At 43.2% G+C, this 27,417-nt stretch overlaps 1 protein-coding gene across 2 annotated transcripts in view; it reads left to right on the top strand.

The window, feature by feature from the left end:
- Positions 1–27,417, top strand: part of FBXW11 (F-box and WD repeat domain containing 11) — a 57,491-nt gene that overhangs the window by 7,393 nt on the left and 22,681 nt on the right. The window contains exons 2-3 of one of the 2 annotated variants that reach the window (XM_083871531.1): positions 877–956; positions 26,328–26,390. In XM_083871531.1, coding sequence (XP_083727657.1) covers positions 26,340–26,390 — 51 coding nt within the window. In that variant the 5' untranslated portion in view covers positions 877–956; positions 26,328–26,339. The remainder of the gene's footprint in view (positions 1–876; positions 957–26,327; positions 26,391–27,417) is intronic. The other variant, XM_083871530.1, reaches the window with a different exon arrangement.

The raw sequence follows: 27,417 nt of genomic DNA, 5'->3' as shown, positions 1-27,417 counted from the left end.
TTCCCCTGGGGATGCTGCAGCATTTTGTTCTCACTGCTGGTAGAGGAAGCTCTGTAGCCATGGCCCAAAGTTTTTGAACCTCATGGTGGAAGTTGCTCGGTTTGGTCTCCATAGGCTGAGCTTGCCGTTGCACATGGAGTGTGAGTTTTCTGCAGACCTCATCTTCTCTGAGGTGTCACTGTACCAGCTGTGTTAAAGTAGTCACACTCTCACTGCTGCTGGCAGGACTGGCTGGAGGCCTTTAATCTCCCTGCTTAGCAAGAGGGGACTGTCTTGTCTCAGGAGTAGTGTAGTGTCTTACTCTCTTCTGGTTCTAGCTTGTTTTCTGGAGACACAGCAGTACTGCAAATATACTGAATTCAGTTGTTCAGATCAGGAGTGTCTTGACATCTCCATCTTTGTGTTGCAGACATGTAAGGCAAATGAGGTAATTTTGAGTCTGGAAGCAGGGAAATAATCATTGCAGTGAAGTGCTTTAGCGGATGTTTATGACAGACCAGGAGAACTGCATTGAGCTGTTGTGCAAAACTGTTCCTGGAGCAGGCCTGTGAGGTGTGGGCTGGTGGTTGAAGCTTTAGGACTTGCTTTGTTATTTGCCTTGTAGCTTCTCATCTTCCTTAATCTTAGCAAGGTGAGCTATGACCCAAAAGACTTGTTTGGGTGACCCAGGGTAAGGGACGGAGCAATTTCTTGTCTGTAAATGCGTTTCTCTGTCTTAGATCCACCAATCCGACAGCCCCACTAACTTAGTTGGTCCCGGGCTGAGCAGGTGCCTGGGCTGCCTTGTCTCTAACAGCATTAGCAGTAATTGGGATTTCATTCAAGAAAGAAGTAGATACACCAAGCTGAAGATGATTGGCTGCTCTCTTTTAACAGACAAGTCTGAGAAGGAAAACCCATTCGAATCCCCTTTCATTCTGGATTGGTGGATCTGAAGCCCAGAAACAAAGTTTCAGGTAAGAAGTCACCCTGTACTATATCTTGCTGCTTCTGCTTAGATGAGTTTATCCACACATTCAGTCTCTCGCTTTAATTGCTTGGTGTCCCCCAAGTGCTAGGGGACAGGGAATCAGCTTCTGAGCTTACAGTTAGACAGGGAGTGGCCAGGAAATACAGTACAGTGGCCAGGAGCAGTTCTAGAGGCAGTTGCCAGTCTGCTGTGGAACACAGGCCTGGGAACACGAGGTGAACTTCTGCATGTGCAGGGCATGGAGCCATTGGGTGCCACATCCTGCTTCTGGAAGGGGAGAGCAGCCTTGCCAGTGACTGCCTTGGACTCCCTGTGGAGTTCAGGGAGGTGCCAGCTCTGAATTCTGTCCTGTCCTCTCATGGGTCCATCAGAACTGGAGAGAACTTACCTGGTTATTCCTAGGACAATTTCCTCTAGCTTTTCCTGCTGAAATGCACTTTGAAATTCTGTTGTGGGCAGCAGTTGGAGCCAGTGTCCTAAGCCCTTCCTGGGCTGTCAGTGTGAAGGTGTGGCCCCAGCTGTTTTGGGACAGATGTAGGGCCGGGGTGGGAAGAGGAGCCTCACAGCCATAGTGGGTTTATTTCAGAGTAGGGGAGAGCGATTGTACTTGGAGTCACATTCCTCTGAGATTTGGAATGTCTGCAAAAGACTACAACAAGTTATCTTGGAGATGAGTTTCAAAGATATTTCTGTGCCTCAGGAAGGCAAGCTGGGTCCCTGGCTGGCAGAAAAATAAAGTTGTGTTAGTTCAATATCATATCCGGTGTGAATGGGAGAGCTGCAGCTCCCAGTGCCCAGCTTTACTGTAAGTTGGTGCTTTGATGGATTTGACAACTTATTTATAAAGTCATATGAAACAATGTACCTGGATTCCTGTGGATAGTAACAGCAGTAATGCTCAGCCTTGTGTGTCTTCTCCTTTGTAGGCAGTTACTGCAATGAGTGATGAGGCCTCAGTTTCTCCTGTAGCAGAAACTCCTGTAGGTGCTGTTGATCTCATGCATGGTTTTAGTTCTGTGTTTGTTTTGCTGGTGTGGTATTTTGTACCAAAATTATATTTTAATTTAATTGATAAGTACATTTATAATGAATTATCTGTGCAAAGGGTGCTGGTGTTTCCTGGTTTGATTTTTCAAGTAGTCAAATTTTATTTGGTCAGGATGGAGAAGTCTTTTTTAGTGTGACTCTTTAAAATAAACTGGAGGGAATATCTAAGCAAAATACTTACTAACCTTAGACTGATACTTTTCTTGCATTCTCATCTAGTATCAAATTGAATTTGTTCCATATACCCATCAGACTCACTTTGGAGTTAAAACTGTAAAATAACATCTTTCTGTGGAATATTTGCTGTTAAGGGTGTGCCTTTTTCTAATATGAGAGAACAGGGAGGCAGAAGTGAACTTGGCATCTTTAGTGATGAAAACTGAAAAAGAGGAAATAATTTAAAATACATTGAGCAGGGAAAAAAAAAGAGGAAGCATAAATGAGTGCTCCTGCTGATCAAGATCCTCAGTGTTATTTAATATTGCTTAACTTTTGTGTTTTGAATGTTCAGAGATGTGAGGCAGCTGTCAGAGCTGTGTCAGTATTCTGTGCAGCCTGGGATGTGCAGCCCCTGCCTGGGAATCCTGGGCTTGTTCCTGGCAGCCCAGGCTCTACAGGCATCGGAACTTGTCGAGTGCTTCTACCCTGCCTTGGCTGTTGTAGGATTTGTTGCTAGCTCTGTTAGGCCTCAGCCTTGAAAACCTAGCACAGAAGGGTCTGAGACAGCTTTTAACATGTTAGACAAGTTTCAGCCATGCTTTTCTCTGTGTTTGACTTGCTACAAGTTTCTCTTGTGTGATTGGCAGTGCTGGGTCTGTGTTCCCCACTCAGGATTTGTCCTGAGCTGTTGGCTGGAGATGTGTGTAAGTCTCTGTTCGGCTGCAGGAGAGCAGAATGAAGTGTTTTGCTTTAGAAATGGCCTTTTTAGTGTAACACAGGGGATGTTAGTGCAGAAAGATGTATCACACAACTGTGGGAGTTGGAGTGTATGTACATGAAGAAAGCAAGGGCTAATCTAAATGCTGTGTATTTTGGAAAATTGAGATTATTTCAGTTAATGTTCAGAATGACTTATGCAAACATCTTAGGATTTTCTTCCCAGTCCTTTGTATCTTCTTGAAAATGAGCTGCTGCATCTCATGAGTCTTATCCTGATGAATAAATTATAATGGAGTAAGATGGGTATTCTATTCAAAGAAAACATTTAATCTTCTCTCCACTGAACCCATATTCCTTTTGTAGCATTGACTGTGTGTAGCACACACTTTGATCTTCAGGAACAGAGTGGGACAGCGTTATCCATCAGCCTCCTGTGAATTCAGTGTCCTATCTAAAGCATCGCTGTGGTAATGAGGAGAATTTCTCTGCTCAATTATTTTCCCTTGTCTTGCTTTAAATTTCCTGATTCCTCACTTAGTGTTTTTCCTCGAATGCAAGTGCTTATATGCAGATCTTGAATGGCTGTTGGAAGATTGTTCCATTGAGCAGTTTTTATTGTGGATGGCAATGATTTGGCTTAATTGATTTTCCTAATGGCACTGTGAGTCAGCTATTGGTTATCTATTTTTTTGAATGATCTGATAGCAGTAAAAGAATAATGAAAAAATTTTCACAAGTTAAAAAGAGTTTTCTACTCTGTGTGTATTTATTTTTGAGAAATTCACTTTTACATTTGTAGTTCATGGAAGGACAGAAATAAATACGAGAGTAAATTACATTCTAAAACAACTTTGTTGACCTGGGAGTCCAGTTCTGCTGAAATTGAAGCAGATTGCTGGAATGCACATTTAAAACTCCCTGGACTGTGGAAATGTGTTGTATGGATGGTACTCCAACAGCCTTCCAAATCCCCCAGGCCCAGTGAGGTTGTGTTTGGCTGTGGGAAAGGCAGTGATGTGATGGCACCGATTCCAACAGACTTGTGTGGAGCACGTGGGCACAGGGTATCTCCCTGGGCACAGCCTGGCTGTGGAGTGGCAGCAGGAGGAGTCCAGAGTGCTCCTGTTGGTCAGGCAGCCGTGTCTGTGCCTCCAGAGATGTGCAGTGCTGTGCCAAGGTGCAGGGACTGCCCCCTGCCAGCCGGGCTGTCCCTGGGGGAGCTTGTGTCACTGCTCCCTGCATGTCCCACACAGTGTTCACACAGAGTCTTGGATGTTCTGCTTTCCCACCTGTGCACACTCGGGGCACTCCTTCCCAGCCCAGGGCTTCACCACTACTCTGCTTGGCACTGTTTGAGTAAAACCCTAATGGGAAAAGTATCAGGTAAGATCTGGAGGAAATCCCAGCCTGCAGACTGGGAGGGAGTTGGAGTTGGCTGCTGTTCCTACTGAGTGTAAAACATTACTGAAGGCATTGAAACAGTGGTACTGCTCGTATTTTTTTATGTCTTAGTGTGGTTGATGCTGATTTTTGAGGAGATCTGAGCTTGCAGTTAAGTTGGACGTGGGAGCATAACGCTTTCCCAGACTGTCAGACTGCCCTCAAATCTAAGTTGGCTTTTCAGAGCACCCCTTGGGCTGTGTTAAACTGAGCCGTCAGCCATGGAGAGGGCTCAGTAGCACCACTTACCCATAAAATGATCAATATTAAGTGTTGATGGAAATAAAGAAATACCAATTGTGTTGGTCCAGGCCTAAATCAAAGTAAACTAACGAGGAAATCACCAATGTTGAGTATCATTTGAACTTCTTGTAGCTAAAAATCTGAAAAAAAAAATCACAATGAAGGTTGAGGTTATTTGTTCGTGCCTTTTTTGCATATTTTTGCCTTAAGACTGGAATTTCCCAAGCTGTAAACACACCGATAAATTCGGATTCCTTAAATTATCTTGTACAAATAAAACGAATGCAGTGAAAACTTCCAAGATGATAATTTTAATATTTTATAAAACTTGCAGCATAAATCTGGGTTAGGTAAATGCTGTCATTCTTGATTATGACACTGCAATATTGCCATGCCTGGTTGTTTTAATTCCATCAGGAATACAGGCTATAGGCATTTCTTGAGTGATTTAATGGACTTTAGAGGATAAATGGGTGAGGTTTTTTTAAGGGGTACAAAAGCGTGAGGATTTCTGCGTGACAGTATCAGATGCACTGAAAGAAATGATTTCTGGGCATTTTATAGTGCTTTAACCAAGGCTGCGCTGTAATCTGAGAGAAGTCCAGAGTGAAGGAAAACCTTGGATAGTTCAGGGCCCAAGAGGGTGTTTTTTATATTTCCATCCTAAAAGTTCCCAGCTACAAAGTTGGTTTATTGGATGCACACTGGTGTGTGCTTTGCTGTTAATATAAGAAGTTCTTAGCATTTAAGTCTTAAAGACATTGAAGTATCTTCCCTTTTTACTGAGTATTTACAGGTTTCACTGGGAATGCAGCATTTTGTATAGGCTGCTTAAATTTGAGATTTAAGATTGAAACGTAAAGCTTGAAATGTAGTTCCTGGGGCTAGACCACCAAAGCAGTTCTTTGTGTATGGAATTTACAGCAGTCACCTAATAATAAAATTAGAGTTCAAATCTCCATGAGTACAAAGCATTGAAGAGATCAGAACGAGGGCTTCTGTGTCTGTTTCCTCCTTGCCCTGGAGCTTGCAGCCCCTCTCAGCTCTGCAAACACGTCCTCCAGGTGATCCACAGCCCGCACAATGTGAGGCAGTTAAAGCTCTGCATCACTAATTACCTTATTCCTTAAAATATGAGTTTCAGTTGGCCTTCCCTTAACCTGTGCAGTTCTGTTCTCTGTGTTCCTATGTAATTCTGTGCCCGTTGGCCACTGGCACTTTCCCTTTCCCAGACTTTATTAAATAGTGCTGCACCTCCCTGGGCTCCTGGCGAAAGAAGGGCCAGTGCAAAGTGAAGCTCTTGGAACATTGTTAAGCTTTTATTCATGACAGGGTCAAGCAATAACATGTCAGGGAAGCACCCAAATATTTGCAGTTCCTGTTTTGGTGTGAAGTGGGACACAATATTTAATTTGTAGCATTGTGCAATAGCAGTGCTGCAGCTGAGTGTCCAGGGAATTTTTTTAACCCTTTCATGCAGGGTTTCGTAATGCTGTGAAAAGGTTTTTGTGTGGCTTAACCTTGGCGTGGAAGTGGCCTCGGTGTCTAATGCATTTTGAATTAATCTTTTTTTAAATGTTCTCAAGTCACTCATTTTTCTCTTAAGCACTTAAAATTCAGTTTATTTAGCTACAGTAGTTCCTACCCCCAGACCCCCTTCATACCCATCATAACGACTAACCAGTGATTTTTAGCTTATAATTTGTGGACAGCTACAGGTGTAGATTCATAATGAACATTATAGTCAACTTTGTACACCTGATCTGAACATCTCAGGAGAGGAGTTTGCTCTGTTTTCTATCAATGACTTTTATAAAGTCATGTGAGCAAAGTGACTTTTTTAAACAGGCCTGTATGTTTAAAAATGTTTTTGGGCTTTAATCAACACCTGCTGCAATACCCTGAATTTTGCAGGTTCAGTGTTGCAGAACACCACAAAGGTATTTTAGGAACGAAGAATAAGAACAAAGAATGAAACACATTGGAAAGGGAGTTTCTTGAATTATACCCTCTTGCTTTTAGAAACAGACCTATAAAAAGTGTGTATCTTTCATCAGTGGATTTTAACAGTACATCCCACCTTTTTTGAAAATATTAAAACCTCTTCTTTTTTGTTGAAGTTAAGGTAGTTTCCCTGTTGTCACTGGTTGACTGTCTTAGAAGTGTCCTGGGAGCTAGATTTCCAGTGTTAGTGTGAGGACATGTCAAAGTACTGCAAAGTAATTACAGATATACTAGAGTAATTACTTTATAGCTAAATCCCATTTCTCTAAACATTAAATAAACTTTTAAAAACTTACAGTAATTGAAAACTGTGGGTTTGTTTTGCTGTTAGCAAAATAATAATACAATAAAACATAAATATGACTATTTTTACCCCTGTCCATAAGGTATATGCTCCCACTCTTGCCATGCCAAGTGCATAGCACAGGATATCCCTATGGAATCAGCACCTTCCTGCTGGATAAGAGGGGGAATTTCAATGTGTTTTGGTGCTGCTAGGGGCATTCTTGTGCTGGTTTTGCTGTAATTTCTCTCCTTAGCATGGAGATGAAAAGATGAGCCTTTCTTTTGCTTTATTCGTAAGATAAAAAAAAAAAAACAAACAAACAAACAAAAGAAAGAGGTTTTAACCCCTTCAGGTGCTCTGGGCTCTTTTCCCCTCCTGACTCCTGGCACAACTGCTTTCCATGAGGCTTCACCTCCAGTTATTCCACTTTCAGCTTTGACCTGTGTGGGACTTTTCTTTTAAAGTTTTGGTGTTTTAACTAAATTGGAAGCCTGTTTGGAAAATAGTGAAAGCTTAGTCAGTGCCAAATACTGGAGGTGATTTTGTGTGCTGCTTAATGCTGAGAAATCAAATACTTTTCCCTAACTTTATCTGGTGTATGTACTACTCTGTCCTTAAAAGGAACTGGGAAATAATATTGGGGAGCTAGAAAAGTTTTGAGGAGTCTGTCTGCATCAAATTTCTTCAGCTTTAGAAAAGAAACAAAAGGGATCTCCAAACTTTTCCTAACTTCTTGTGTCAGCAGTGGGGAATTTGGTAGTTTAGCTTGGGCAGCAGGATGAGTAGTAAATGTAGCCAGGGGATAATTTGGCTTTAGGATATCTTCAACTATAATTCCAGTATTTTTCCCCAGTTCATTAGGATTCCTTGACTAAGCAGAACTTGGTCATGCAGTTTGAACTTAGCTAAACGTGGTTCCTCTCTAAAATATGCTCCCATTGTCAGGTTGTCTGTCCCAGATAGTGCAGAATAAAGAACCACAGGTGGTTTGAGAAAGCCGAGACACTGGGAGTGCCAAACCTTAATTCCCAAAACTCCTTCAGGTGGATTCTAAAGCCTTGCCACCCCAGTGGCTCCTCCTGGCCTCCTTCTGCAGGGGGATTGTGCGGGGCACAGCTGGGCAGGGATTTTGGCCAGGCTGGGTTGCTGGATGAGGCCTCTGCCCTAGAAGCTCTGCTGTGGGCAGCAGTGTGGGTGAACTAAAACTCTCCTGCTGCTGGGAGTCAGTTAAAACGTTCAGCTGGGCACTAAAGCCACGAGTTTACAGAGGGGGAAAAGGAGCTCAGGCCGAGGGATGGCTTGTCCTTCATTGCTGCACAGGATCCTCAGTGATTATTTTACCCCTGGCCGGTAACTGTGATGAATGTAGAAATAACAGATAAGTACCCACGTTAACATACTAATGAGTTGCCTGCCTTGAGTGATTTGTTGTGGCATCTAACTGCTTCTTCTCTTCCTTCCTTTTTGTCACCCTGCAGTGTTCTGTGCCAAGGTCTTTGTGGCTAGGCTGCTCCAACCTGGTAGAGAGCATGTGCGCACTGAGATGCCTGCAGAGCATGCCCAGTGTCAGATGTCTCCAGGTGCCTTTCTTCTTTCTTGTTGTAAATGTTATGCTGTTGAACTTGTGTTAAACTCTCAGGACTCTGTTTAATCAAATTGTTATGTCTGCTGAATGTTTTTTTGTGCATCCTTTTCTGAAATCTTCTACTTAACTGCATTGTAGGAGTGACTCTTTAAGGGCTTTCTGTGCAGTAGGGCTGGGGGGATGAGCTGTTGTGTTTTATTGCCTGTTAACTGAAGTTGTGATATCAGTAGCATAGTGTTCTGCATGTTGCCTGCTACGTTTTGCTTTCTCGTTTAACTTTAAAAATAACATAATGAGTTCTGCCATTTCTCTTAAATTGCAATGAAGTGACCAGCCTGTGATATTTGTGTGATCTAGTTTAGAAAAGGATAAGCTTTATATTTGCTCCTAAGCGCAGTCCTGGGTGTAGCCTTACCTTAGTCTTTGCACATGTTTGAATGCAGAATAGTGAACATGGAGCCCTGGGTTCTTTGGGTTGCCCTGTTAGCTCAGGTTTTTAACTTTTAAGAAGTGAAGAACTGGGGATTGGGCGGGGAGGGGGGGGGGGGCGGGGGGGGGGGCGTGGGGGAAGAGTTGGTCTGCATAGAAAACTACTAAATCCTAAGTTCTCTGTTGTTTCTCTTCTAGTAAGCTGTTGGAGCTGAGCCTGCGTAATTTATAGATGGGGAATTGCTGCTTCATTGGTTTGGGAGGGATTGCAAATGATAAAAAAGGAGCTTTTGGGACGAGTTAACAATTTTGAACTCCCAGGGTATTTACCTTGGAAGGAAAATGCCTGAACTTGTGTAGTAACTGTGGCACTTCCCGAAGTGTTTCTGAATGCAACAATTTTTAGCAGAACACAAGGATTATTTAACATTGGTCTGTTTGGTAACATAAGAGCATGATTCAGTAGTTCAGTCTTTCATGTGTATAAAATGAGTACTTAAAAGAGATTGCTTTTTGTGAATGAAAATGAATAATTGAGTTTTACCTTGGAGAATAACCAGTTATTTCAAAACCCTTCCTCTCACCTGCAAAATTTGGCCACCTGAAATTCAGCAGTTCTGATAAACAGTACCAAAAATTCCTTCAGAATTTTTGTTAAAATACAAATCTGTTTTTCCATTTGAATGATTTATGTTTCCAGTTTTGAAAGAATATTCAAAGAAAGGACAAAAACTCATGTCCAACATAAACTCATAGATGGATAAATCAATTCTATAGAAATGAATACTCTCATGGCCAAATAATGCTTACAGAAGAGTGCCTACAGTCATGCCAGGGCGGAGTCCCACAGCTTTGGTGTCTGTCTTGGCAATATTTGCAAGCTACTTCTAATTTTGACAGGGTGGGATTGTTGGGGTGTCTGCAGGGCCAGGAGTTGGACTTTGATGATCCTTGTGGGTCCTTTCCAGCTCAGGATAGTCCATGGTTCAATGAAATATTGTCCCAAAATAAAGGATTTTTTTTCTTTTATTAAGATTGGATTGTTATTGTAGAGCTGCAACCAGAAAAGGCTTTGAGACTTTTGGAAGTGTCTGTGAAGGATTATTAAAAAAAAAAAAGTTCTCCTTTTGGTGTGTGACTCAGTGATGCCTGAAGAGGAACTTGGAAGCAAAAGTGGCACCAGCTGCTTTCCCTATTTATTATTTTTGGCACGGTGACTTGCCTTTCATTGTTTCCTGAGCTCTAAGCTCACGTAGTAATCAGGTGGGGCACAGATAGCAGGTGCTCTTGGTTCTATGTCACACATTCAGTTAGAGTGAATTGATTAATAGGAAGTGCTGGAAGGGAAATACAGAAGCTCTTGGGTGATTCACAGAAGTTACCTGGGATTGTATCGGTTGTGTATGATGTGTGTAGAGTAACCAGTGAACAGGCCAGAAAGGGATAAAAACAGTCTTCACTCTGGAGCCTTGGAGGATCTCTTCAGGAAGCTCTTACTCAGTCCTGGGACTTTTTCAAACCTTTAGTCTTCAGCAGTCACCTGCCATCCACGTAAAGGAAGAAAGCAGGGATTAGGTTTGCTCTGCCTTTCTGTGGTGTTGTTTACAATCATCAAACCTAACAAGGCTGTTTAAAATCATGCCGTAGCATTTCAGCAAATCCCCTCTGCCCGTGGACTGGGAGAGGTGTTCCACTTCCTCAGTCTGGGTATATTCTGTGCTTTTCCTCATAGGGTAAAATACCTTCATAGTATCTGCAGTTTGCTGGTGAAATATTTGCTTTCTGCATTCTGTGAGCTTTTAGTGAATGCAGAAGAGAATCAGTTAATTTATTAAAAAATATTTACTCCTATTTGTGATACTTGAGGTTTGCTCTCATCTACTCTGGCTTTTGATTTAATGTTATTAGGAAATAAAGTCCCTGACACTTAACACTTGTTTCTGTTGCATGGAGAAGTACATATTAAATGCCAGTTCATAATACTTGAAACTGCTACAAGGCCTTAGTTTTAACTGCTTAGTTACCTCTAATGATGTTTTTGTACACGAACACACTGGTATCCAATAGCTCCTGCTTCATTTGCTTTGATATGGATTTTTCTGCAAGTTTAAAACCAAAACTCTTTTTCAGGTCTTTAGAGAAACTGATTGTTTTAGCAGGTGTGTGATGCAACCCTGTGGATACAGCACCTTGCGTGGCTTCATCCTTGGAGCACGGCAGGTTTTTGAGTGTGTTTTGTGGTGCTGATTTGGGAAATGGCTCCAGCAGGGCTGCCAGGCAGAGACAGGCAGGGTCCTGGGCTCTGTGAGTAAACTTGGCCAGTGTGAAGTGAGCACTGCTCATTGGGCAGCAGATGATAAGAGCCCAAGCATCACTTTGAATTATTGCATAATGTAGGAAGTGATGAAATAAGTCTTGGGAAGTGAATTATTAGAGAGATAGAATGAAATTAACCCAGTAACCAAATACTGCCCAACCAAGTTTCTTCCCTGTCTTCAGTTACACTTTTCTTCCACTTCTGTTTTTAAAAAAATCATTTTGTCTTTCTTCTAAAACTCTGCTTAGGCTTTTTCCTGCTTATTTACACCCCCCCAAGGTCTTTGGGGTTCTTAGAAAAGGTTCTTTCCTATATCCTTCCATCTGTTCTTGAAGTTTTCAGCTTAATTGCGTGTAGTGCCCTGCTCCTCTTTCCCTCTTGTGTTCACACATGGGGTGTGTGGCCTGGAGGCTTTAACAGAGTTCATTCACTTCAGGAACAAGAAATGTCTGCCCCAGTGGGAGATGTCAGCTTGTTCCTCCACAGGCCATATCTTAACATTCCTGCAGTGGCCTTTTCAGACTTGAGGCTCCCATGACTCCTCCCAGTACTCAGGAGGCTTGGGATAGCACCCTTGGCTTTCTTGTCCTTTATCCTTGGCTTCTGCCCAGCAGGATGTCCAGCTCCATAGGTACTCCTGGATCGGCATTTTCCTTTTCGTGGAGTCCCTATCCCCAGAGGTGGCACTCAGCGCTCTGGGCTGGGTATCTAACATAAATTTTCCTTCTTTCAGTTTAAACACAGAAATTTCCAGAAGGAAGTTTATCTTTCTGTTTATTCATGTTACAATTTGGCATTAACTTGTCTAAACTTCTGTTTGTTTTTCTTTACTGATTTTGAGTTTCTGTTGACGTTTCTATTTTGATACCAGAGGGAAGCACAACAGAAAGTGTAGTAGGAAAATCTTGTAGCTGAAAGCTAAGAATTGAACATGAAAACTTCTTCATCCTCTTTTCCTAGTACAAATTCAGGCCCAATGCAGTTTTCTTAAAATGACAGCGAATGCCAGAGATGGGCTCTGCTCAAACCTTCTCCTCTAGAGCATGAAATCACAAATGGGAAGTGATGAGTGGCCTGTCGCTCTGGAGCCTGCATCCCTTTGGAAATGTTATTCTCTGCAGCTGTTGAAATGAATTGTCATAACCAGACAAATGCTTTGCTGCTTCTGTTAGGTCTGAAGTAATTTACAAATACCTCTTTGACGTTTTCTGGTATTCTGCCTCAAAACAGTGGAACTGTTACCATTTCTTTTTGGAAACAGTCCAACAGATCCATTAAAAAGAAATACATACTCAGTTTCTTTTCTTTAAAGGAACAGAATGTTCTCTCCAATATCTGAAATATTTGTGCTTGTTCCCTGTGTTTAAACAGACTTTTCAGAGAGACAGAGCTTTTAAGCCAAGGCCAGCAGTGTAGAAGCAATTAAAGGTACTCATGGTGGGTCTGGGGGCAGTGTGGGCAGGGAGATGGCCTGGATTCCACAGTCCTTAGATCCGAGGTAAAAATGGCCAATTTTCCCTCTGGTAATCAGCAGTGGTGCTTTCTAGTGTTGTTCCTTCTGGCTGGAGTATCCTCTCAGTGAAAAGTGACACCAGTTTGTGGTTTGCTTTCAGCGGTTTCTTGTAATAACTTTTTTTTTTTAGTTCTCGATTTGGGTGTTTGAGATTTTGAGGCCTGATCCAACAGCTCAGTTTGGTGGCAGTTGCACATACTGCAGGTATTTTGCAAAGGATAACATCGCATTTTATTCCCCCGGTGCTTCAGTGCTTGGCCATCCTGGTTGTCTCCACCGTATCCCAGCCTGTTTCCTTTGGAGTGCCTAAACTGGGATGAGTACTCTGGAGGCAGTCTAGGCATCCCTTACAGTCACTGCAGCTTCTTGTGGCGCTTCCTGGTGGTGTGGCCAGCCATGGCTAGGTGCTGCATCCAGACACCAGGAGGATGGGGAAATGTGAAATGCAAGGATTACTTTTTTCAAGCATGATTTGTTATCCAAAGGGAAAGGTTCTGATAAGCACTTCTCTGGTGTCCTTTGTGTATCTGTGTACTTTGGGCTTTATGGCTTTAGTTTTTAACTGAGCCTCTTCATTCTTAGAGGCAGGAAGGGGCCTTTTCTGTCTTGGGTCAGTTCCTAGTGTTCATTTGGAAGTGGAAGTGAATGGTTGCTCACTGGAGTAAATCCCAGGACTGAGCTCTGAGCCAGAGCTCTGCTCTTTGCTTTCCTCAGCTGAGGAGCAGAAATGTGTCCCTGGTGTGTGAGAATCAGCAAAATGGAGTAAATATCTGTGAGTTTTGATTCCTGGTTTGCCTAGGACATGGCGTACATCCGTCACTTGGAGCTGGCTGTGCTCCTGCTGAGGATTCCAGCTGTATTCCCTGTGGTCAGCAAATTAGGGAGCAGCCTGTGAAACCTTGTGGCAGGTTGGGGTCACCTATTGTGGCCTCCCCTGACTGGCACCATTTGGGTGCTGCCAAGCACTGACCTTTCTAATTGTGAGGAAGGAGTTTTGCTGCTACAAACAACATGATACACACAAGTGGTTTTTTTTGGACTTCGTTGTTTTCAGTGGTTTTTGGAGAGCACTAAAGGTTATACTCTTCGTCCCCAGGCTGCCAAGTGTGCTTGAACAGAAGAGTCCCCCCTTTCAGGAGCCTGTTCCTCTTGGTGGGCAATTCTCTCATCCTGGTCTTCTCTTTAGAAGTTGCCAGTATTCAGAAGTCAGTAATTGACTTAATCACTGGTCTTTATGAGGCAGATGAGGTGGAAGGGGTGATACAGTCCCTCTGATGTATGTCACTAAGCTGGTGCTTCAGGAGAGACTTCTGAACACAGCAAAAGTCATGGGAGCTTAGAGATCCAGTCCTTACTCCTTAGGGTGATTTGCTGGCCTGCCTTTTGTTAGTGTCTCTCTCCTGTTCCGTTCAGAGATCCAAATTGTCCACTCCACACTGGGCAGGATCTGTCCCTGTGGAGGCAGGTTCTCCGTGGTGAATTCATGGATCATCACGAGGCACTGGACCTTATCTTGGCAAATCCAATGGCCGTTGCCCAGAGCTACAACAGTGTGTGCAATGTCAGACATTAATTGTGTCCCTCAGAGAGCGCAACTCAGTCCCACTAAACCTGAGAGATTTCACAAGTGGTGGGCAGGAGCTGTTATTGCTGATGGCTCTTCCAAAGTGTCTGCAGAAGGGATGCTGTTAGCCACAGCCTTGTGTTGATGCTTTCTCAGCCTCCTGTGGAAGAGAGGATTTTTTTTTTCTCTCTCTGTTCCTGTTACGGTGGAAAGAAATGTGTTAAGAAATGTGCCTTGCTCCCTGCCTGCCTTCTGGCAGTGCCACGCTCATGCTGGGAGGGGTGGAAGAGGGAAATCTGCCTGAGGAGAGGAGATGCAAAGCAGTCTGTTCTGGGTGCGTGTGACAGTCCTCTTCCTTGCAGGTGTTGTCTCTTTCCCACAGAGGAATTTTCTAGGAAACAGAAATATATAATCAAATATTTCCCGCTAAGGTTGAAACTACATTTGTGCAGTGTCTTTGCACTGCAGACTTCTCATCAGATTCCCCTGGCCAGTAGGGTGGGTCCCTTGCTCACGGGAATTGAGCAGCTGTATGGGTACCAGTGTTGATGGTTTCGCTGATACTGATGGTGCCACTCTGAGTCACCATCAAAAGGACACTTACCCTTTCCATGTGACAAACTCCTGGGTGCTTAGCAGGCTGCCCATTCCCAGCTTTCCCTGAGCCTTTGTGATTTGCATCTAATGAGTTGTTTTATGTGCCTTCAAAACTGACATTTAAAAGTCTTCTCATAGGTGATTCGTTTGTGATCCTTTGAAATGGTGGGAGAATCCAAATGCATCAAGGGAGGTATCAGAGTCAAGGGTAGCACAGCTGGCTACAGACAGAGCAGGGGATTGAGCAAATTATACCAATCCCCATCTGACAGGTGGAGGAAGTGCTACAGCAGAGAAAGAAGGAACTATAACCTGAGCTTTTTACTCCTCTGTATAATATTTCTGTGGCAAAGTAGTCCTGTTTGCAAAGGCTCACTGTGGAAAGGCTTGGCTTTGTGGTGCAGGATGGTCTCCCACTGCTCCCAAGTGGATTTGGGATTCCTCAGAAGTTTGAGGTGATGTTGCCCTCGAGGAGCAATACTGTAACTGATCCGTGTTGTCCTGCAGTATCTGTGAAATTCTATTTCAGCCTTGCTGACTCCAGAATTACTCTTCTCAAAGCCCCCTCAGACTGTGGGTCAAGCCCCAGGAAGCAGAGCTAGGGCTCTCTGAGACTGTCCCTGTGTTCAGAAGTGAGGGCCGGCAGCTTTCCCTGTCAGTGCCATCCTGCCCAGGCCCTGGGGAGGGGATGCTGCTGGCACTGCCACAGGCACAGCGCTGGGGTTGAGGTGCACAAGGGGCCAGCTGGTCCTGGCTTTGGTTTGCCCTCTGCCACGTTTCTCTCACACAAGAAGCTGTGCTGTGACATCAGGCACTGATGTTGTATGGAATGAAAATAATCTTCCAAACTCAGGAATCTGAGACGTGGGGCAACTGTTCTTGCTGTTCTCAAATCCTGTTCTGTAGAGTCCTACAGTGAGGTGCTTTTGATTTCATCAACTGGATCTTGAAGTTGTAGAGAGAGAAGTGGTGCCGACCTTCCAGGTCAGGAACATTTAGCATCCATTATATAAATCATGTGAAATCTAAATTATGCAATTGCACATGCCTTTGAATAGCCAGATAAAATCAGCACTCGAGTGCAGAGTGTCTGCCTAACCTCAGGCAAGGCTGGGTGGATAATTAAAAAAAAAAAGAGTATTTTTTTACATGTTGTATTACTGAATTATTATTTTTCCTTTAGCTGCAGTTAGACTGCAGCCTTCGTGGAGGTAAGATTTTCTCCAGGTTCTGGGTTACTTGGATATCAGCAGTTCCAAACCCACATTTGTGCATAAACAAAAGCTTGTGTTTCAGACAATTAGTAAGTGATTAGAATTTCCTAAGGAGTTGTGAAGATTGATACACTTTCATGAACTGCCAAGTCTGGAATACACAGCCATAGGTCTCTGGAGGAAACAACTGAACTTCAAACAGGACAGGATTCTTCCTTGGAGTAGCTCACTGGTTCTAGGCTGCAGTTCTATTGAATTTTCATAGTGGTGGCTGCTTTTTCTGTATTTCTTTTCTATGCAAATACCTTCTGTTTTGCAGAAGATGAATAATTGAGGTTTACTGCAGGTTTAGTATTTCAGACTGGTCAGTGGCTTTGAGTAACCTTTGTGTAGCTTTTACAGTAGAAGTTTGTATAGAAGCCCGTTCAAAACCTGCTTAGAGTTCTGCAGTGTCTGAAGCCCTTGAGTGTCCCCTCCCTCTCACAGCTCTTCAAACCCGTCGTGCTGAGGGTTGTCCTTTGGGCTGGCAATTTGAGGCAACTCCCTTTGGTTTGGTATGGAAACAGCAGGAGAGATCTGAACCTAAATCCCCTCTGGGAAACCGGGAATAACCTTTGAAGTATTTTAACTTGGCACCAGGCAACCAAGTTGCAAATGTGTAGTTAATCTTAACTGAGGATAATTTATTTTTGATGAATTCGAACTGATCTAATTACTAGCTTAGCCTGAAATTTGCTTCCCAGATGTTACTTATCCTACCTTCAATCTGGAATAGTGTTAACACTTATTAATTGTGTGGGGCAGAGTGCTGTCTTCTGCCTTGTTTGTCCATGAGTGTGGCACAGAGATAAATCTCCAACTTTTGTAGCTTTTGGAATTTGATTTTGCCTTATCCTGGTGTGGGGGTGTCCACACAGCCCCTGGGGTTTTGGGAAGGCTGCTCCATGGGAATGGCAGAGCTTGTAGGAGGGGATGGAGCAGGTTCTGGGCTATGAAACAGCAGTGCTTGATGGAGCAGTTGAGTTGCAGGGATGCCTCAGCTGCCTCTGGAGTGTCTTGGCTTCTTCTGGAGCCCTGGAATTCAGCTGCTGTTCTGTGCTCAGCCCTTTGGTCAGATATGTTAATCTGAGCAGTCAGCACTGAAATGCAACTTTAAATAGTTTGTTTTCCTTTTAGAAGTCCTGTAAATGATAAGTGGATCTGAAGAGGTCTCTTTGTCTCTGCTCTAAAAGGAAGAAAAGCAATGATAATCTAGAAGCCAGTATTTTCCTTTCAAGTTCTCTTTTTTGGATGCTTTTTTAATACAGGAAATAAGGGCTAAAGGGACTCTTTACTAGACATTGAGGCAGTTTCTAAGGTAGTAAATATGACTTAATGTTTTCATTATAACAGAAAAAACAATCCCAAAAGCTTGACATACCTAATCCTCCTAACTGCCTAACAAAATGCAGTTATTTGGAGTAGATTTTTATACAGTTATAGGTGCAGATGTTCTGAACAAGTGTGTAGTGGTGTAGTCAAAACTTTAAAAACTTAAGCTCTGCTTTTGCTTCAGAACTTTTAGTGAGTTCACTGTGTAAGTAACATGGTTTATTACTTACACAGTAAGTAATGAACCATGGTTTGAAGTTTGCCCTGAGTCTTAAAAGTACAGAGGAAAAAATATCTACTTTGGGATGAATTAAGATTAAAAGTGCAGATTCTACCTAAATGAATTTATGTGGAAAATAGATGAACCATTAGTGCAATACTACTACTACTAATTCTATCTGAGAACTTGTGGTAACTTCTCTGCATTAAAAAAAAATGACATGAAAAAGCAAACCAATACCTTGCTCCTGACATCTGTGTCCCTTCTTACAGCCAGTTTGTCAGGACCAGGTTTCTGGTTTAAACATTTTGCTGTTAAGAAAAGTTAGGCAGAAAGGATTTCTCTTTTGAGGTATTTGGTCTCTAGAGTAGTGAAAGTTAATTGAGAGATGTTTTAGGCAAGTGACTGCAAGTGTTGGCAGTGATACATCAGTGATAAGCCTGGTGCTCTGATACACAATTTGAGTACTGAGATTTAGCTGCTCTGGCAGGAGTGTGGATTGGGATTCTTGCACATTATCAGTGTCAGCCAAGGAAGGCTGAGTGACTGGACAGTGAAAGGCAGGAACTGAGACACCTGGAAAACAAACACCACTTGTAGGCTGAAGGTGGAATTAAAGCTCCTGTTGGGCTGGACAGGGGTGTGAAAATCAACCCAGTTTTCATCTGGATGAGCCGCAGGTGAGCGTTTGCAGGGAGTCTTGCTGGCTCCTCTTACTGCTGGCTGCTCTTGCACAAACTGGGAGAGTATTACAATTATTATTATTTGAAAATTTCCCTCTGGCAGCACAAGCTGAGTATGTGGGCACCTTAATGTAGTCCCCAGCCCTGGCCTGGCTGAAGTGCCAACTGCTTTTGCCATTTCTCCTGCTCTTGCATCAGTGGTGCTCTCTGTCTGAGGGGCAGGTGGACAGTGAGTGGTTTCTCTGTGTATTAGGGCTCTGGTTTTCCACCCAGCACAAGGGTTTTCACCAAGTGCAAGTTTTGCAGGCCGTGCTTTGGTGCAGGGATGAGTCATCAAATTGCTACAATTACACAATTCCCTGCTCATTGTCCTTGTAAATACAGCGTGTTTTTATAGGATGGATACAGGCAAGTTTGGGTTACTGACTCTTTACTCCAGACACTCAGAATATAAAAGGAGAGTTTAGGGTGACTTTGAAACAGTTCTGCAAGGAAGGTGTTGTTAATGTGATTCTGCAGTACCTGTTGAGGTAATGCTGGCCTTAAGAACTAAACAGTTACTGCGTATTTAAAACCCAACAAAACCAAACCTAACCCCCACCGGATGTCTCTTGGGATTGCAGTAATTACATTGTTTTTCTGGTGACATCAGCTTGCTGTGTGGAAATGGAGGCATGCTGGAAAACAGCTCAAAGTTGGACAGAAGTTAAATTGTTTTATTTCTTACGACAACCTAAATTGAACTAACAGTCAGTCAGTGACTATTTTTGATGTAAATCTTTTTGAGAACTTGTAATACATTGTTTCAGAAGTTCTAAAAGCCCCAGAGTGATTTTGCTGTTACGGTTTTCCATCAGCTGTGGTCCTTCACCTGCTGGGGTAAGGAATAAATTCCTGCCCTGCCAGGCAAGCTCAGGCTGCAGTTTGGGCACACAGCTGCCTGGTAAAAGGATATGCCATCACCAAAGGCTCACTGGTGCAGTTTGAGTCCTTGCTTAGTGTTTCATGAAATTGGATCAGAAAAGTAATCTTGAGCTGCTGAGCATTTTCATGTATAATTTCAGTTTAAAAACAAGTTATATGTTGTGACTCTGGGCACATCCCACACTCACCTGACTTCTGAGGGCCACAGCACTTCTCTCATGAGGAAAGGCTAAGAAAATTGGGATTGTTCAGCCTGGAGAAGGAAAGGCTCTGAGGAGATCTGAATCTGACCTTCCGGGAGCTGAGGGAAGAGCTGACAAGAAACATGGAGAGAGATTATTTACATGATTTTATTAGTTGCATGTGAAGTCAGACATACTGAATACTCAAAGAAATACAGTTTTATGCATTTATATATATACATACAAGATTAGCAAGTTAATTTGTAATGACTTTAAGGTGAGGACTGATACTCTTGAAACAAAGTGAAAATAGTGCTACAAACTGCCAATCATCAAAGCATTAGTGATTAGGCAGAGTGATCTGCTTAGTGACTGCTTGCAGTCTTTGGAACCAGCAGAAATAACTGTTCTGGAACATTTAGACGAGGAATGGCTTGAGATTTTCCTTCTCTGAGCAGAGGCAAGAGCATGCAATTCTAGCTTTGGGGAATTTATTGCTCTGGCCAAAACCTCCTGCAAAACAAACCCTTGAGAGGTGTCAAACTGGGGTATGAAAGAGCATTACATATCTTTTAAAAACTTACCATCTATAAATTGTGGTCAAATTTAGACTTTGTAGCAGCTTGAAACACAAGCTGAGGAGCTGTGGTGCTGAATTCAGCATGTCTTCCTTGATACTTTTTGGTGGTTAGTCAGAGGCCAAATAAAAATTGATGCCCTATTTTCAGTTATGAGGGTTTTTTTCTAATTTTGCCTTCAGCTGTTGGCTCTTGGTAGACTTTTTAAGTATTTTAAGTATATTTTTGTTTGAACTTCCAGCAATAGCTGCACTAAAATAAAAACCTGGCAACTGGGAGAGCAGTGTGCTAGGTAAGAGTTGAAGCATGTTCAGCCGAATTCGTGCAGATCCCCAGTTATTACATAAATAGTTTATTTTAAGCTGAAACAAGCAGTTACCAACACAGACATCAAATACAGGCATGGCCATGGTCAGCAGAGTAAACCTTAATGTCTGGTGGACAACCAGCTGTCCCTGGGGGCCAAGGAGGCCAATGGAACCTGGAGGGATCAGATTTTTTGTATTTCTTTGCAGACAGATCTTGAGGAGGGTGAGAAGGAGGGGATTTGGTCCTTGCTGTGAGAGGGGTTGGTTCCCGTCTTATGCAGTCTAGGTTTGGGGTTCTCCAAATTAATTTTGTATTTGTGCTACAGGACATTTCTAGTAAGAGTTCATTGTTCTGTTCGTTTGTCTTCATAGTTCAAAGGGGAAATCCCCTTTTATCCCTGATCAAGTATCAAGATGTTGTCAATAAACATGGTTTAACGGTTCCCGGGTTAGCAAATGCTGCCCATTTCTCCCTAAGGAGAGGCTCACATTCATTTGGAAATGTTCTGAAACGTTTGGCAGTTTCTGGCGCTATTAAAAGCGGGAAGCCGTGTGGGGCGCGTGCTCATCACTTTTAGCTGGTGCAGAGGGCTTCCCAGCTTCCTCCCTTGCTGCTGCCCCCAGCTGTCCCAGAGGATGGTGGATTCCTCACTTTCCCTGAGAACTGTGTGCTGGGATCTCCAGCAGTCCCTGTATGGCAGACCTGGCTTCAGGAGCGGATTGAAGCTCCAGCTCAGTGTACTCCACCTGCAGAGTTTGACTCTGAGGTATCCAAGTATGTATTAGTTTTTTTGTGTTTGTTCTTCAGCTTCTTCAAAGTCAGATGTGGTTTGTTAAAGGACATCAGAGCCTGTTTAGCTGGATTGCTTTAATTGGTTTTGCTAATTTTGTAACTTTAACTGGAATTTCCGGGTGTTTTTTTCCAGAGTGGGAATCTTGTGAAAAGTTGGACTGTTGAAGTTGGGTCTTTAACAGAGACGGGAATTACTGGGGTAGTTTTCAAGGGCAGTGAGATACAGAGGTTCTTACTTCCTTTCCTTTTTCCTTTTGTTAAAGCTCAAATATAAGACTCTCTTCTTTTTTTCAAGTAACACAGCTGTTGTCTTGTTCTTCCCATCCTCTATATCCTGTGAATCCTTTCTTTGTCAGGGAAAACTTTGTCATGAGAGAGACTTAGCAGTGTTATGAGCCTTGCTCAGTGCTGAAACTTGTGTGTCCTGTCCCAGTTCCCAGGATTTCCTGCTATCACTTTCATAATTGCTCTCCTGATACTGGAGCTCAAAGTGAGTTATGAACAAAGCTGCACCAGGCTATTCCCCTGCTCAGGCAGTTAAGTGACTCAAGGCACTCCCAATTCCTGGAGCCTGCTGGAAATCTGGAGCAGCCTCTCCTGGTTTGGTGGATTTCTCCTGGAAAAGGTGCAGCTTTTTCTGCACCTGCTGTGAGGGAGGGGAGCCTTGCAGTGCCACTCACCTGCAGGAAAACATGGGGTGCTTTTGCCCCTCACAGTCTCACATCCATGAAGTGCTGTGCTTCAGACATCAGTTGCTATCTTGGTATCCACGGGTCTTAATTGACGCTCATTAGGCTTGTCAGAACCTCTTTCTCTCCAAGTAACTTGTGAACCTGTTTTTGCCGTGGTTTTCTGCACCCCACTAGAAATCCCAGAAACGTGAGGTATTGTGGAGCAGAAAGACTAAAGAAAGCCTGAAGTTTCTGCAGGACTAAGCAAGGAATGTGGGATGCAAATCTCCAGGAAATGAGCTTTTAAATTCGCCCAGCTTGTGGAGCAGTGTGTGAATTTTACTGCCATTTCTGGTTACAGTCAGTGGAAATAGAGGCTGGGGCATGTTCCTCAGTGTAACTTGATTTAGTTGGGTTTTAACAACTGTGAGGCAGCAACAAAACATCCTAGTTTGGACCCATTGTTATCTGTTGGCTGTTGCTGCTGTTCCCAGTAGGGATGGAAAGCACTTACTCAAGGCTGACTAATTAAGGAATGACAGCTGGTTGGAAATAATCATTCTACTTTTGCAAGAGCTGTGAGCAACTTCACGAGAATCTCTGGAAAAAATGAACATATAATTGACAATATTTAGAAGATGAATTGACAATATTTAGAAGCTCTCCTTGCACTGTGAGAAGCTGCAAGGCTCCTGTGAGGGTCGAAATCACGCCTGGGAAATGTCTGCAAGGGCAGCTCGGCCTTGCTGGGATCACTGGGATGACATGTCAGTGCTTCCATCAGGCCTTGGAGCTGTTCAGCAGCAGAGCTGCAGGGAATTGGGGTGAGTTCTGTGGTGATGCCACTTCAAAGCCACTTGAGAAACTGGCTGTATGTGGAGGTGGGTGGAGTGAACACGAGGTACTGCTGAGGGAAGGGAAGAGCTGGACTTGGAGATGCCTATCTGTGTTCTTGCACAAGGGTTGGAGCCCAGAAGCCAGGACTGGTGACACCAACTGTCAGGAATTCTGAAATCCTTTGTCTGCCGAGTGCTGGGAATGGACAGGTCAGATCAGAGCTGTCTAATTACTTCTTTCAGACAACAGGGCAGGATCCACCCATCATCTCCTGGTCTCCAATTAGTAGGCTTAAGTGCTGGAGAGAGAGACTGGAGTCTGAATTGGGATGTGTGTCATGACCCCAAAATAAAGTGTTTTAAGAGAGAAGCAGAACAAGTTTATTAGGAAGAGAAGGTATAATAGGGGAGGAAAAAAAAAGTATTTGGGAGCAGAAAGGGAAAGGATGAAAGATTGAAAAACTAAAATATAGTAAAAAAGTATGGAATGAGTCAGGATGGGGAAAGAGAGAACACAAGAAACTGTAGTGGTAGATACCATTAAATTAATTCACCTGCCAACTTCCTGGTGAAATATCTGGATTCTGTGTTCATTTCCAGCCTAAAAATCAAGTGTTATCTGCCCTCACAGTTACAGCTCAGATGGTGACAGGACATGGGAGTGTCTCTGGGCAGCAGTGCAGTTTGGAGTCCCCATCCCTGGAGGTCCAAGGAAGTGCTGGAGGTGGCACTCAGTGCTTTGGGCTGGGGACAAGATGGGCATTGGGACTTGATGGTCCTTGAGGTATTTCCCATCCTTAATGATTCTGTGATCCTGTGACATTCGAAGGCTGTAGTCTATCCCCATAGCCTGCTGCCCAGTTATTTCCCTGGGCAGCAGTGGAGGCACAGTGGAATTGAGTAGGGGCACAGCACAGAGGGAAACTCACTCTACTGTCTGCTGGTTTGGAAGTCTGCTGATTTTGGAGACATTTGTGTCCCTCCACTCTGTGTCACAGTGCTGCTGTGCTGTGGTTTTATTGGCTGTTCCCAGAATGACATAATCTTTAGGTGGTAATTCTTAGTCTCCATTCCTGGGAAAGCTAGCAAAGGTCTCTGAGATATTTTCTGATAAAGGGAGAAATGCAACGGCAGAGTCCCACCATAGCCTGCTGAAGGAAAGTTAGGGGTATAAATGGATAAAATATGGAATTTCTGCTGAATTTGCTGACCCAAGCCACCTGTTTGATATTCTCAGTGTTCCTTCTTGCTCATAGTGAAGCACTGATTTAGAAGAATTAAAGAATTTAGTTAAAATAAATATTGCTGAGGTAAGGGAGCTAAAACTTCCCTTTTGTTAACAGAAGCCAGACTGAAGGAACTGATAAATCATGGAAGGAACTGATAAATCATGGAAGCTGTCAAACTAGGCTTTTGCATCCTGAATAATCAATAGACCTCATGAATACAATACAATCATAAATCAAACAGTCCTGGAAAACAGGATTCAGCTGTCAAAGGTTAAAAAGTCAAAGAGAGGAAGACCCATCTTCTTCATTTTAGGACCCTACCCCATAAAAAAAGACCACCGACCCATTTCAAAGAACAAACTATGCATGCTTAATGGCTTTTTGGGCTAATTACCATACAAAGCAGGGAATGGGATGTACCAGAGTTATGAATATGCATTTATGTTTTGGGTATTCAACACTCCTGTACATAAAAGACCCTGTGATCATCTGTAAATTGCGCGTGTGTATTTGGGAGCGATCCCGCACGCTGCCTGGCGTCATAATAAACATACACTTTCTAACTTTAAACTGTTAGAGAGTCTTTGTCCAATATAGTTGGATATTGGTATTAGATCAATATCCATAGTTTTTTAGTCAGTCATTAGCTCCCAGGATCCATGGGTTTATTTAGCCTTCAGCTGCCAAAGGAGATGAGATGTTCCTTACTCATTTAAGGACACACTAATTGGATGCACTGTTAAAAACATATGATCACTCTAATGAGTATTTTTAGCTATTCATACTGAAAGAAAGTAAAATCAAAGACACCCTGCATAGTTTCCTGGTGGCATGTTTGCTTTTCCATGTTTGCTCTTCCACTGCTCACCAGTGTAAGTGGTGTGGGCTGACTGGGTCCCAGTCAGTGAGGGGCTGCTGTGTGTTCCCTGCTGTGGGAGAGCACCCCTTGCAGCCCCAGTGAGAGAGGCTGCTTGGGACTTGTGGATAGCTGGGATGGTCCTGCAGAAACTATGGCTTCAAAAACCATGGAAGATGTGGCTGTCTGTTCTGTGTATGTCCAGAAACACTAAAATCCATGCTTTTGTGGAGTCACCCCAAACACCTCCTGTATTTATCCCTTTCTGGATTCTCCTCCAGCCCACCTCCTGGGCTTGTACATCTCATTGTCATGTGTGTCAGAACCAGGTAGTTGAGTCTTTCCATCACCGGTGGCACAGTTTTTATCCTGTCATCCAAAGTCCATGTGCCACATGTTTTTCCACACCTTCAGGGAGGGCTCAGGGTAAGCTTGAGCTGAGGCAGGTTGGGCAGGGGAGGAAGGGTTGCTATAGACAGGATACTGCTCATTTTCCACGTTCTCTGGGTTTGTGCGGCATGTCCTTATGGAAGAGAGAGGAGGAGATGAATGCTTTTGAGATGGAATTGAGTGGGAGGGATGTAGTTTCTAAGAATTATCCATAATCCAAGATGGCAGGAGTAGGGGAATGGTGTGACTTATTCCATTGTGTTTTACCTGAGCTCTTGTTCCTATTTCTGTTGAGACAGAAGGGAAGAAGGCTGAAATAAATACAGTGTTTGAGAACACTCAGTTTGTCCTGCTAACCCTCTGCCAGTCTCCTGGGCACGGCGATGGGGAGGGCAGGACTGGGGGAAGCTGGAACTGCCTGGGAATGAGGGGCTTGGGAGCAGGGAGGAGGAGATGGTGGCTGTGCAATGGACAGCAAAAGGGAGCAGCTCATCAACAATGGTGGCAGAAAGGGGGGAAAGATTTTAGGAGACAGAGGTGAGCTCAGAGAAGTGTTTGCAGCTGGAGGTTTATAGAAATCCTTCCATCCTTTGTTGGTGAAGGAAAGGGAGGGAAGCAGTAGTAAGGAACAATTCTGATGTGAGGAAAACACTGCAATAAAGGCAGAGGTGACGGCCAAGGGTTGTAGATACAGCCTGGGCAGTGAGTTGCAGAGATGATTTGCAGAGAATGATCCCTATTCCTCGAGCTGGAGAAAAAAAAGCATATTCTGTTGCATGTAAGTAGTGTATAGTGCTCTTTTTTTTTTTTTTTTTTTTTCCTAGCTGTATGCAATTTAACTTTGGCAGAAAGTGCTGGGTGAATACATTGACAGGTTTAATTGCTTTGGCTTGAGTAGGATGAAAGTGAATTTATTTCCCAGTGAGAAAAGCGTTTAAAGGCTGCATGAAAATCTGTCAAAGTAAATTGAAGTGGAGTTGGGGAGTTATCTCTACAGTAAATGGAATTGATAAACATGTCAGTTAAAAGGGGAATTTATTTATAATACTCAGGTTTTGTGGCCAAAAGTCTTTGAGAATTCCATTCACTGGGAAAATGAATTTTATCTGTTTAATTGATTTGCTCTTTTGTAATGCTTGTAGAGCAATAAATTATCACAGAGTAAAAAGCTGAAGTAATATTTGTTCTTCTTTTCCAGAACACGTCAGTAATGGAGGATCAGAATGAAGATGAGTCTCCAAAGAAAAATACCCTGTGGCAGGTAGGACTAACATGAATGTAGAAGGAGGGATGCCAGGATTTTGTATGTTCCTGCTTTTGAGAAATGTCCAAATCTCGGGTCTGCATAATCATCCTTGGATGTCATTGGCTGTATTCTCCTAAAATTAGCTCAGCCTTAAGTGAAGGATGATGCCAGTGGATAATCCTTGAGAAATTACCAGTTTGGCTCAGATTTTGTAGTTTGTGCCGACCTTGGAAGGACAGTGCTGTGTCAGAGCATCCTCAGGAATAAAGTTCATTTTTATTTCTGAGCATGTGACTGTTGTTTAAAAAGAGAAGTTCAATATGGCAAAGACTCACAAACCATACACTTCGAAGAAGTTTGGGATTATATATTGGAGCTCCCAGTTGCTCCCCGGCAGCCCCTTGGCTCCTGCGGGCCTCACAGGAGCTGGCATCACTCTGACGCTGTGCTGTCATTAATTAGCAGTGACTCCTGCTGGGGTGTTCTGGGGCAGGTTCATCTAGAAACCTGACGTGGAGCTGAAGCTCCCAGGATTTTCATAAGGTGTTCATGTGGATGTCCCAAACATTGACAGGAGCTGTTTTACAAAAACAAACCAAGCCCTTGATTCTCAGTCTTTATTTATGGACAGCCAGTGCAACACTGACACAAGGGTCTCGAATTCTGATTTTAACTGCCAGAATCTGGGCAAAACATTTGTGGAGACAAACTGCAATGTGCCCAGAAACCACTGCTTTGAGCTGGGAAAGGTAGTTCTAAAAACAGTTACATCCCTTGCAGTTTAAGTGGTAAGAGGTGTAAGGGAAGAATTCAAGACTTTCAGTGTAAGAAGTAATTTAGGAGCAAAGTCTATGAAAGACTTTGAAAAGTCTTTGAAATTCATCTGATGTAACTCATTTTCCTGAAGAATGTGTTTTAAAATTTAGTTTTGATTATTTCTTTGCAGCTTCTTGCATGTCTCTTGAGAGAGTATTTTTTTAAGCTGTTCCAGTAGTTTATATATAAAGTATCAATATTTAAAGATATACCAACATATAAATAA

The sequence above is a fragment of the Zosterops lateralis genome (genome assembly GCF_965231275.1).
Source record: "Zosterops lateralis genome assembly, chromosome: 14".
NCBI classification, from domain to species: Eukaryota; Metazoa; Chordata; class Aves; order Passeriformes; family Zosteropidae; genus Zosterops; species Zosterops lateralis.
This window is presented reverse-complemented; position numbering and strand designations above follow the sequence as displayed.